This window comes from Xiphias gladius, chromosome 6 (assembly GCF_016859285.1).
Source record: "Xiphias gladius isolate SHS-SW01 ecotype Sanya breed wild chromosome 6, ASM1685928v1, whole genome shotgun sequence".
In the NCBI taxonomy this organism is placed as follows: Eukaryota; Metazoa; Chordata; class Actinopteri; order Istiophoriformes; family Xiphiidae; genus Xiphias; species Xiphias gladius.
In genome coordinates, this window is record NC_053405.1 from 16,424,405 (window position 1) to 16,437,329 (window position 12,925).

Sequence of the window (12,925 nt, forward strand, 5' to 3'; positions counted from 1 at the left end):
ATGATTCTTATAGATATTCACACATGGGTTTTTTCGGCAAATGGAAATTATGTCTCCTCTTTTTACACACAAGAAGACTGAGGCACATCATAACACAAGGTACAGTACAGATGGAAGGGCACAGAGGAATCTATCACAGAGCAGGTAGGATCAGAAAGAACACTATCAAATGATCCCTATGTCAGTGAATGTTAGTACATTTGAACGTTTTCAAAATGTCAGTACAGCATAAGAGAGAGTTTGAAAAGGCCTTATGATACAGCAGTTATGAGGAAAAAAATAAAGATGAAGGCATCTGATCTGACTGGAATACAGTTGTTACTAAATACACATTATATTGACACAAACCAGCATGAACGTGATCTCACACGGACACAAGCTCAGCATTTGTTACCTCATGGACGTCGCTGTCTAACATCTCTGGTCATTAAAAGACCTGTCCCAATATATGCACACATCCCTCTTGTCAGGTGAAAATGTTCCAATCCAAGGAACTCCTAAAAACACCCTGGATTTCAGGCTAACACATCTGCATTTTACAGGTAGTCCAGCTGATTTACTCCGTTATTAACAAGCTGCAGAATTTTAGAAGGCCAGAGATGCGCCTGCAATCTGTCAACTGTATGTCTTGTCTTTCTTTCTACTGTTTAGGTTAATTTTGTGTTACATTTTAGAGAGAGAATTTCTTTTCAAAAGGAGCAACCCATAAGGTCATAACCCACAGCATGGTAATGAATTCTTGAACTCGGCAACAGTTTCCTTTAAGGAACAGTTCTTGCGCACTAGTTAAGCCCAACAGAGCAGCATTTTCCTTCATACATTTTCAAGCTGCGACATAAACCTCTCTGGGAGAAAGAAAAAGGGGGTTTCAGACAGAGGGAATAGAGATGGAACATTCACCATTTTAATTGGAAAATGATGGCACAAATCTTCAGCTGGATGTTGATAAAACAGGGAAGCATTTACAGACTTGGTGGACGCCTGCTTCTTATGGGTATAAATCAAAGGTTTCATGCTCCACACTTCTGTCACACCCTGAATGAAGAGAGGGAAAAGTTTGTGGATGACGATAGCAAAATAGGTTAATTTCTTTTTAAAAAAAGCACTTGCTCTTAGGGTTAAGGTGAAATAAATACATTAGAAACAATTACCATGATCAAATTCAAACAGATAATTCCAAGAAATACAGTATGTACATGGGACTTTGTCTCAGCCCGATCCCTTTATTGTACAGAATGAGGCAAACTTGAACACAACTGTCTTCAGTAACACGATCATTTTGAATAAAAACCACAGTATTACTGAAAATCACTTTGTGTGTGTTTCCTATATATTTACAAAAAAATTTAAAAGTCTGCGTTTTTAAAGACAATCAGATGTTGTAAACAAACTCTGAATTTTTTGAAGTGACGACCGGCCTGATTTTCCCTGAAGGTGTAATTAACAGATAAAAAGTCAACCTGTTGATCCTAATGCAAAAATGGCTCCATTCTCAGTTTAACTCTGAAGTTAAGTGAAGGCACCATATACCCTCTAGTGAAAGAGTCAACCTCTTGTCTTTTTATACCGTACGGCCAAGAATGACCTGTACACTGTTTACTCTTTTAAACCAATGTATTATTATCATTGGCACTTCAGTCTTATGACCTCTATCGGTGGGACAAGACAGACAGCTAGACAGCTCTGGCATTTTGCTGTATGTATCCTTGAGCCAGCTAGTTTGTGCCAGCTCTTTAACACTCGGGCTCTGTAGGGTGATGTGGATATGCCTTATTTATGGTTGAAGTTTAGGCTATGAAAATGTCATTCACGTCATGCAGCCTTTGTTTTGGACCCGATAGGCAAAGTTTATAGTATAATGTTATCTTACATCAGCTTTCGTCAGAACATTTCTATTCCCTCAAGGGTGTGTACTATGTGTTAAATCTACTATAAGCTCAAGTTGTGCTGCAAAACACTCGTTAAAAACAGCAGAACTTAAGTTTGGATTCTTGCAGAGGTACCAAAGTTTCAAAAGATACAGTACCAGTAATGTCAGGCTGAATTTTGGGGAAATGGGTATAAAATGATGCAAAGCACCAGTCTAAGCTTAAATATTTCCCTCGGTGTAAATTGCATATAGGATATACTCTGGCTGGAGTTGGTACAAGCTGACAAAGAATATATATGTAATCCTGTCGCACAGTGTGGAATGAGATTATTTTAAGAAACCATTGTTCATTGCTGAAAACGGTCCTCCACTAACTGGACACAACCTTGTATAATCAGGCAGATGGTGCACTCTGAGGAGAAGAAAAGGGCATTCAAAAGAAGCTACTCTAACAAGCTAAAAAGCAAGTTCCTCTGACGACCGAGCATCACTATGTAAAGGTGTGCAAAACAGTACCAGCTTCCTGACAATGGAGGACTATCAACTGGCCTATTTAAATCTGAATGACAATGAAGGGTACCAATTCATACCTTGCACAAACAACCAAAAATCCTTCACCCCCACATCCACCCTGTCTGCCTCTCCTTTCCACAACCCTCCACGGCTAAAATCTGAAGTAGCATTGAATATTCGGTTTAAATGCTTCTGTTTTAGGGAAATTCACAAAGTTACCCTATTTCAAAATAGATAAATACCTGAAAGCTTAAAAATGCATGTAATTAATATGATCTAGTTTAACATAGAACTTGCATGTCAACAGCAAAGGATGGGTCCTGAAATATGTGACTCTGATCTTAATCCGATCCATGTATGGAAATATATAAAAACAATACAGTGAAATGTGTAATTACTCACTGTTTAGGTGGAAATGTCATCTGCAATGTGCTGGATCAATTTCAAAGCACAGGGCCACCTTGTGGCTAATACAAGAAATACAGAAGTGTAGTATATTATCCTCACCTGCAAAGCGCTGCCCTTCTCATAACCCTTGATCTACAATCACTGACTTTGGCCTGGAAATGAGAAGGGGGAAAAAAAAATGCACTGAGAACTTTATAAAAAGTTGGAAGGATGACAGCGTACCAAAAACTGATGAATGTCTCAACTAGTTAAACATCAAATGGGAAATTATGACCAGGGCCGGTACCTCTCAGACTTTTTAACTGGGTCCTGTGGGACTGATTGCTGCTGCTCCTGCTGTCTCTGCTCATGCTCCATCCTACACACACACACACACACACACACACACACACACACACACACACACACACACGCAAAAAACACAGTTACGGTAGGCAATTGGGCTGATGCCCATTTGGTGGAAAATCTAAAGACACTCTTTTGTAGCCAGTTCATTTAGGTTGAGCGCTTTAGCCGCAGTTCATTTTGAGTGCAATTCTGTATAAGTGAAATGTATGTGTAAGGGAATAATATTATCAAAATGATTGATATATTTTACCTTTCCCTCCGGGCTTTAATCCTCTCCTCGTCAAATCTGAAAATGAGTAACACTGTAATATCCCCAATTCACAAAGTAAATCCTGCCATCTAAGCTCTTTTCTGGAAACTAGAGTAATAATCTTATTTTATACTTATGCAAGATCACAGTAGACTTCCTACGCTACATTTACATGAATAATCAGTTTCCAGGAAGAAATACAGCAGGAGAAACTGCTGCCTGCAGGTTGAGATTCCCTCCTGCAGCTCATTTTCTCCATCTAGAGGTCAGGGATACTTACTGCACCACACACTCCGGGACGTGGACGTGCTCCATGGGGACGATCTCTGCCAGTTCATCCAGACTGTGGACATACTGGATCTTATTCATGAACTTCACACTGCGGATGGTCATGAGACAACAACAACACAAGCACAGTTAGAGGTTAGTGATTGCATTATTGATGTCATGGCTGCATTTTTTTTTTTTTTTTTTGTTGTTGCTGAAAAATAAAAGTTTCACATATGCTCTTTGGATTTAATGAGCAGCTGAGTACAAATAAGCCAACACATGAAACGTCTTTACAAACATGGAATAATATTCAGTCAGCAAGGTCCAGGGCACTCTGTGTCACTGCCAAAATGAAAGTACCTTAATTACTGTATGAATGGCAAGGATATTTAAAAACCTGGTCCTGCCTTCATCAGCTCACTGTGATTAGTACTACAAAAAGTGCATTAACCTGTGCACAAGGTTTCGTGGATTTCCCACTATGAAACATAACCATTCAGCTGTTGGTTTCTGTGGGTATCACCTGATAAAGGGCCTGGATATAGCCAGAACAGTGCGTATGAACCAGGAGGGATGAGCGATGACCAGAGACTTCAGGTTCTTCCTCAGTCTGCCAACACAAAACAAATAACAGTACCATTCAGCCGGCGGAGAGTTTGCTCACTGTTCACAAGTTTAAAATGAACATATATACATCATAGCAGGGTAATTTTAATTATATTCCAGTTCAGAGAAGTGATTTTTTTTTTTAGTGTAAGTATTAAGAATTGTTTTATACACAGGATACATGACAGAGCAGTTTTTTCTGTCGTTTTCTCTTTTTCTCACCTTCTGTCAATCATCTGGTAACACTTCTTGAGCCAGCTGATCCCAGGCATCTTACTCCGAGGAGTGGCTCCGTTCATGTAGATGATCAGGTAATCTTCAGCAACGAGCATCTCTAGACTGCTCACCACATACCTGGAGGAGAGAGGAGCTAGGTTTTCGTTCCAGGAAACACTGACTTCAAAGCAGTTGTATGTAAGGGTACAGCATCATGACAGGATTTTAAGACATTTATGAGCCCATGGGCGCAGACATGTTGAAGGATTGGGAACAAAAAAAAAAAAGGGTTTTCCAAGCCCTCTGTATTTCCAACAAGGTGATCCTAAGTCAGTCATTTCTGATTTGGGAGCCTGTACTCACTAGGCCCTTCAGTGATCCATCCATCCAAACCCTGTATTTGAAAAATAAAAGTCAGTCATGTCAAACTCACAGGAAGAGGTTTTCCATGATGTAGTGATAGTCTGGGCAGCTGCTGTCAGGCAGGTAACAGGCAGAGAACACAATGATGGCATTGAGACCTTCTCCATAATAACCTGACGAGAGAGAGATTCAGTAAATCATGAAGAGTGTTTCAACAGCAACCGTTAGCTGACGTATGGTGTCTTAACGGTGACATATGTCTTTTACGTGAAAACTGGTCTCACTGGTGTTGACCTTTAAGGTTTTCATCTCATCTTAAGGTTTTAAAAGTTGAGCGTTTTACTCCACTTAACACACATATTACTAGAAACCAGAGCCCTCCTTGAGCTATCAGATTGATTTCTGCCCTTTCACTGACCTCCGTGTGTGATGACCCGGAGGTAAGGCCTGATGACCTGCATGTCAATGCGATGCTCCTGTTCTCCGATGATCACTGTTCTCCAGAGGCGTCCGTTGTTGGAGTTCCCGTCTTCATCCACTTCTCCTGAACCGGCAGCGGGACCTGCCTTGGCTGAGGCCACCGGTGTGTCATCTGAGTAGACATAAAGCCAGAGTCTGTTCTTGATTCTTTGGTCAAAGATGTACTGTGCTGCACAGTGTTGGTTCCAGTGAAGAGTAAAATACATTGTCTATTAAATTCCATAAATTCCTATTAGATTAGGTGGATTACCTTTAGTCTGGATTAAGATTAACATTAATTTAAGATTAGGACTCAAATTTATGGTGAAATTTTGAACTAGTTTTGGGTTGAACATAGTTTTATCCCAACTCTTCAGTTGTGCATACAGCTTTCAGATTGTAATAGCAAAGTGGGGTATTGGTTGTACACAGAAAATGGCATTTTTGGGCTCATCATACACAAATCTAACAAAACTATGCCTTTTTTTTTTTCAAGCTACATCGTGTTTTACATGAAAAAATAAATAGAATAAAATGAAAACAAAATAGAATAAAATGCCAACAATAAAACAAGATTTTTAAAAAAAGTGGAATAAACAAATAAAACAGATAAAACATGTTAGAACTGGAAAATAAAATGCATTTAAAAAAAAATATGATATGCTACTGATTCTGCAAGCCTCAGTAGATAAACCCATTGATATTACAGAAGATGTTACATGAAGATTCAGATACAGTTAATAAAGTTAATTTTAGGTTTCAGATTTCACAAAAAACATAATCTTAAAGGTAGTTTTGGAAGTTGAAGGTCAGTGTTATAATATAAAATAAAATAGGTTAAAACAGTGGACAGTAAGCAGGCTTTCATGTGTATTTCAACCCCTGACCTTCCCACTCCAGTTCGTTGCCATTGGTGATAAACTCCAGTGAGTCTGTCTCGTCTGGAGTATCGATGTCATCGACATTAATGTCCAGGTCGTCCGGTGTGTCCAGGAAGTCATCTGACAGCAGGGAACCCTCACTCTGATCCAGGGACAGGTTCATCTCCGGGGCAAGCAGCGTACGGCGTTTACGGTGGGATGAGGACACGCCGCCACCTCCTCCAGGTGGGCTCACATTCAGCGAGTTAGGGGGAGCTACGGTAGCGAGACCAGAAGAGGAGAGGAGAGACTGTAACTGAAATCACGAAGCAGGGCTTCCAATCAGTGATTGTCCAGTCCTCAATGTTACTTACAGGCTCTGTCGTCTGTGAGACCACAGGAGGGATCCATGTCTCCGTACTCTGGAAGAGGTCTGGAGGGAAAAACACAAAGATAAGCAACCAGAACCACTTACTGGGCCCTAAAATAAAAGCAACCTTAACTTTTGACAAATATGATTCATTTCATCACTGTTCTTCGCCATGCGATAGTCTGTAACTTTGGCCTCACAATAAAACGTCACATCGTGATTAGGCTGGCGTACAACGGATCAGTCAGGGCATTGGGTGTTGTCACCAATCTGGCTGAGCACTGAAAAGAGCAGCACGTAGAAGAGGAGCAAGATGGTAATTAATGTCTCTCTGGGGAGAGATGAAGATCACAGGGTTGCCAGGCAGGAGGTGAGGCAGAGCAGAGAGGAAGGGGGGGATAAATAGAGGAGAAAGGGGGAGGAATAAAAGACAGGGAATGAGTGGAAGAGAGGGGAGAGGGGAGAAGAACCCCTCTCTGTGTCTCTGCATACAGACAAAGTTGTGCAGCTCTGTTTCCCTTTACTGCTTGTTATTTACTGTTGACACCTTGCACAGAAGGAGGAGGGGACCCGGTGGTCAAAATCTTGCTCCGCACATACTCGCGTGTGTGTGTTTGTGTGCTCACCTGTCTTTATTTGTAAGTAAGCAAACTATGCACATTATGGCAGATGTGCTCACACGTGCATGTGTGGTTTTGTGCCCGTCAGCAACAACACCGAATGGGACCAAAGGAGCTGAGACTAGAGCGGCACAGCTAAATGCTTGAAAAAGCAAAAAGATGCAGAGGGCTACGGCGCAGCGTTTTCCAGCAGAGGGGGTTTTAACTGCATTAATGTGCCTCATCCACCCATCTGCAGGAGGACAGTGTGTGACAGTGTGAGCCCCTCCTGAGCGAACAACACTGGCTTTAGCCCAGAAAACGGTCTTAATCGATTCCCTGGGGACCCCTGCAGTGATTAGAGGTCCAACGCTTGCTTTGTCAGAAATGAAGCCCTTTCCATAAACATAACAGACTGATGGGGATTTCTTTTTTTAACAAAAGCAGGACAATCTCCTTTGTTCCTGTTTATGGCTGCATTGTCCTTCAGCTACAAACATCAATATCAGAGTGAACCGATGACGCTTACCTTCTGGAGAGAGTGCAGGGGCTGCTTTTGTCAAAGCCGATTCAAAGTAGCTCTTTAACCTCCTTTACTTTTATATTTGGTTTGCATAATCATTCCCTGTCTCCTCAGCTGATAAGAGACATTCTAGAGCAGAGCATCTCTCAGAGGCTAGATAAATAATCCATTTGCTGCTGGCTATTCCTCCGTCTCTGTCTGTCTTTAACCAAAACCTGCCACCATTTTCCTGGCGATGCTGTGTTGTTGACTGCTGTTGCGTCACATGACGTAGCCTGAGACCATTTACAGACAGACGCTGCACCTGCTCCCTGGCTTCCTGCCTCCCCATCTGACGGAGGAGGGAGGAGGGAGGAGGAGGAGGGAGGCGGTAGCCTGGCGCTAACTCATCACACTTCGATTCGGCTCTTTTTCTGCCCATCAAGCTTTGCATTTACACCTCTGAACATCAAATTCTTCTCTTACACTTTCTAAACCCTGCTGTAGCCCTCTTAATGGTGGACTGAGAATAACTTTTTATGTTTCCTTCATTTATCTTTCTCTGTTTCTTCTCCTGCTGTGGCAGATCGTCGATCTGCTGTCTTATTCCAGAGCCTCTCTCTGTGAACGTGAAGTTAAACGTCACACTGTGTTCCAACCTCGCTGTACAAATCATTTCACATCGAGACAATAGTTATTAAAACCTTCAGCTTCAATTTACATAAATAGCTCCATTGATGCTTGGAAAGCAGAACATAAAAGGGATAAGGCTATCAAGTTTTTATAAAATACAGAAGTGTCCATATTACGAAAATACAGATTAACATATATATCACTGCTTCTACGTACACATAAAGTCATTTGAACTGAAAGTAATATGATGCAGCTGGCCCAACAAGTTCATTAGCAATCAATCAGAAATTAATTGCATAATTAATCCTAAATAATGAGATATTCATCTATAAACTAAAAATGTACTGTACACTCATATAAACACACACTCACAAGAATATGACGTATAGCTATAGGAATACCCACAGCTTTAGGAGATAATACACATTAATAGGACAGAATAGATGAAGACCAACAGAAAGTAAAAGGATCCCACCTGGGGAAGTCTTCATCCTGCCACTCGTCTTTCACTTCCATGTTCTCCATTCGTAGAGTTGCCTCTGTGGTGCCCATCCCTCAGAGAGGAGAGCAGGGGCCTGCAGGTGCGAACAGGGAATATTTATTAATGAACACCATTTACAACAACAGAGGACAACTGTCAGGTGAAATGAGCGTACTAACTAGACAGCGAGCTCAATGCGTGCACCGCAGGGGACACGTGTTTGACTTAAATGCCAAAAGGAAAAAGTCAGCATTGTAGGAGGATTTTTGCCCGAATAATTTACTCTCTTTCATTATAATTCAGGGGCTGAAACTGCTGTTGGTCACATGGTTTTTATCCCCCTGCCCACAGGAGCACATGTGAGAGGCATGTGACTTACTCAGACAGAGCCCATTCTCAAATATTACATATGAATTTGCTCCTGAATGGAATTCAAGAGGCCAGCGTGGAGGACGACTTTCAGACCTAATCCTCCCTCGCTGCTCCTTAATCCCACTTTACTGATGTGACTGCTGCCTTTTTCGATCTCTACTCACACTGAGGCCTTATGTCACCAATAGTATTAATAGAAAAACTTCACTTCAGACCTAATATCCATTCATTTGTGTTTGAGAGTTTGAAGAGAATTCACACAGGGATGGATGCTTGGGACAATGCAGTGACTACAAACTGACCGCATAACCGATAGCGTTGCTAGGATGCATGCCTCTCCTCTAAATTACAGGATTTAATGCTGAAATCCAGATGCATTATCACAATACAATAGAGACACATTAATTACACTACCACAGGTCTGCTTTTTCCGATGACTTGCATGAGAGGAACAAAGTGGCTGTTTAATTGGACCTAAAGTCCTGTTGTCTTTGTAGTTCTCCACTTATGTATGAAATCCACAGTGTCTGAGCAGGTTCTGCTGAGTGACAGAGGATTCCTAGTCTGTGCTAGAGGTTAGAAAGAAGGGAGTGCATTGGCTTCATAGCCACAAAATACCGTGACGGGAAAATGTGGTGCAACCAACTGAGTGTGATTATGACAACCTTGTCAGCTGTGCATAGTGACAATGACGGTGAGAAACAATGCAACATGCAATGGATTCCTATGATATAATTACTGGAAGAAGTGGAGCGGTTTTGGTGATTTCGGCAGCGACACTCGTGGCCGAGTACAAACTGGAGGACAGCCATGTCTCACACAGAGTAAATAATTAATTTCCACAGGTCTAATGTTAAACCTAAGGAGCAAAACAAACACAACGGATCGCAGCATGTAGTCAAATCGACTATCGCACCAGACACTGTTGTTTGTAGCAGGGCAAAGTCACCTATTATCAAATGTGACAAAACTGGGAAAAAACAAATTGGTAGTGAGTGTTGCATGATGAAAAGAGACCAAATCATTATCAGTTATTTCTCAAAGACGATGAGATCTCTTCTTCACACCATGTTAATAGGCTCGGACATTGTGACAACTAGAAAAATCATGAAATTGTAAATTTGTAAATGATAATATTTCCATTAACCAGTGAAGATTTCTACAAAACTGCTGTGTGGACAAATTGATCATTGCCTTAGGACAACGACATGAACAATATGTAAAATACTAGAACATATGGACTGTATTTATATGTGGGTCAATAACCCATTACATGTCATTTAAAGACCCTGTTTCTGTACAAGTATCGTCCCCTGTCAACCCAATCATTTTACATGAAAACGCTGCAAAGAAAAAAAAAAAATTTTCTACAAAATGCATTTTCGAGGCAATGTGCGGCACATTACCACCACAGAGTAAAATGGTCCCACAGCCTTTCTAGCTCATCCCAAACGGACCAGTCGTTAGGAAAAACAGATGGATTTCATTCGTTTGTGGACATCTAATGGGCTGTCGGTGCAAGGGGTAAGCAGCACAAGCAGATTAGAAATGCAAGGACGTTAAGTCAGTGGTTATACTCACATGAGCGGTGCAAGATCCCCTCAAAACCTCTTGTCCGCTTGTCCGTGCTTGCAGGTCCTCCCTCCTCCTCAGTCACAGATGCAAAGATTTGAGGGGAGAGAGTCTTGATCCCCGGGTCGGTCTGAAATCTCTGCTCGCCCTCTCTGTCTTTGACTCATTCACATGCACGCACACGATCATGCACAGACACAGTCGTACAGTGTCCTCGATGTCAGCCCCCTAGCCAGCAGCAGGTGTCTGAAGACAGGGGGCACCTCTGTGCTGGACCCCCCCCCCCCACAAACACACACACAAACACACACACACACCCCTCCTCTGCCTCTGGCCACCTTTTTGTTGGGGAAAAGACTGGCCGTGCAGAGTGAGCCGACAGCCTGCCTCTCAGCTCCTACATCCACACCACCAAGACATAAAATTCCTTAAATGAGACTACATCTGCTCTGGCATCATGGGCCCCCCTTTTTTTTCTCTGCTTGTGGTTGGAGTATCTCTTCCCCCTCACCTTAAAATTCCTTCAAGCCCTTCTTTGGGTCTCGTCTGCATCCAGATCCCTCCTTGGAAGCGGCTTATTAATCCCTACAGCAACTTGGAAAGAATGAGCACCGGTCTCCTTGTCCCTTCACTCTACTGGATAAACCTCCTATTGTTTTCAGTGGTCCTCTATGTGGCCGCTGTTCCCTGGCAACAGCATCCCTCTCCATCCGTTGCATCTCCCCTCCCTTTCTGTTTCCCCACCAGGGTCTCTTACATACCCACTACACCCCAACTCTCCCAACACACATTAATTATTCAGCACCTTACTCACTAGCACCCAACCAATCATATCACCCCTACAGTTTCCCTGCATAGTATCCTGAATTACTCTGCATGTCCCCGTAACAGGCTTCTTTCTAATTTAAGCTTTTTGTGCTTCTGGTGACAGTAATAATCCTTTAAGCTTCGGTAGTAATTATATATAGCTCAATGTTTTTATCTGAACCTCGTTTTCAAGTCCGTCCTGAAATGTGTGCTTCTATCTTTTTACATTAGTGTCCATCTGTACGATTTCGCTTTGCAGGCAGTTTATTGTAACACTGACAGGGCAGCTGTGCTAAAATATTTTGGCAACCGAGCAACTGCCCGGTAGTTGGGTTTACATTAGATTGTGTCTCTGTCCTCGGCGCAAGCGTGACTGACATTCAGCAGATACCGCAGGAGAATATACAAGCGAAGCGAGAGGATTCGCTCCAACCAACTTCCGTCTTCGCTTAAAATGTGCGTTTTTTGTTTTTGTTTTTGTTTTAAGACAGTACGAGCATTTAACGTTCTTAGTTTGTTTTTTTTAAACAAGGTTCATAGAAATTAACTAAATGCGATTTTCCATTCAGTTTTATTAAAAGAAGTTTTTTCCAACCAAAAGTGATGACCCTCTTTCTTTTTCTGTTCTTCGTTCCTTTTCATTTAATTACTACAAACTCTTCAGTGTTCCTTTAAATCATACAGAACTGAAATGACACATAAGCAAGACATTTTCTCGCTGTTTATTCGTTATTAACCTACTCATTACAGTGGTGGAATGTAACTAAGCAAATTTACTCAAGTACTTTACTTAAGTACAAATTTGAGGCACTAGTACTTTACTTGAGCATTTTCTTTTCATGCCACTTTATACTTATCCTTCACGACAGTTCAGGGGGAAATACACTTTTTGCTTCACTACATTCAGTCATTCAGTCACTTGACAAATAAAGATTTTACATACAAAAAATATAAAGAGCCTATGAAATATGATGCTTTATTATAGGTTCAACTACCCAAAGGTGTATTAAATTAAAGCTGAATCCATCTGTTCTTTGACAGAAATTTAATTTGCAGCTATTGAGATTATTACTTTTCTGGAAATTCTTTGCCCAAAAATACCAAAAATTTCATGGTAGCAGCTTCTCAGGTGTGAGGATTTGCTGATTTTACACTTTATAATTTTGATAGTTTTTACAACTTGGGAACTGGTTGACATGAATATTGATATTATATGTGCCGTCCATTGTTGTTGCTACATGTATACATCTTTTTGAACCTACCTGCATGTACGTAATAGTCATATGTTTATGTTTATTTATCATTAATCAGCTTTTTAGTCCTTGTTTTCGCTGTATGTCCATGTGTATCTTCCTGAATAATGTCATTGGTGCTGTAAGTACATTAAGAACCACTAGAAACTAGAGTCAAATTCCTTGAATGCCTA

General features: G+C 41.3%; 1 protein-coding gene across 2 annotated transcripts; it reads right to left on the minus strand.

Moving 5' to 3' along the window:
* Nucleotides 1-945: 945 nt before the first annotated feature.
* Nucleotides 946-8,835, minus strand: atcaya (ATCAY kinesin light chain interacting caytaxin a). Of its 2 annotated transcripts, none has more exons than XM_040128910.1 (12): nt 8,743-8,835; nt 6,538-6,596; nt 6,191-6,439; nt 5,263-5,436; nt 4,915-5,017; nt 4,488-4,619; nt 4,183-4,269; nt 3,670-3,768; nt 3,390-3,425; nt 3,078-3,149; nt 2,891-2,943; nt 946-1,035 (listed from the first exon to the last, which is right to left on the minus strand). In XM_040128910.1, exons 1-11 carry the CDS (start codon nt 8,817-8,819, stop codon nt 2,910-2,912), a joined length of 1,122 nt encoding a protein of 373 aa, XP_039984844.1. In that variant the 5' UTR covers nt 8,820-8,835; the 3' UTR covers nt 946-1,035; nt 2,891-2,909. The 2 variants fall into 2 exon arrangements, with proteins under 2 accessions (XP_039984844.1, XP_039984843.1); XM_040128909.1 differs by lacking the exon at nt 8,743-8,835 and adding an exon at nt 7,662-7,857.
* Nucleotides 8,836-12,925: the final 4,090 nt, after the last annotated feature.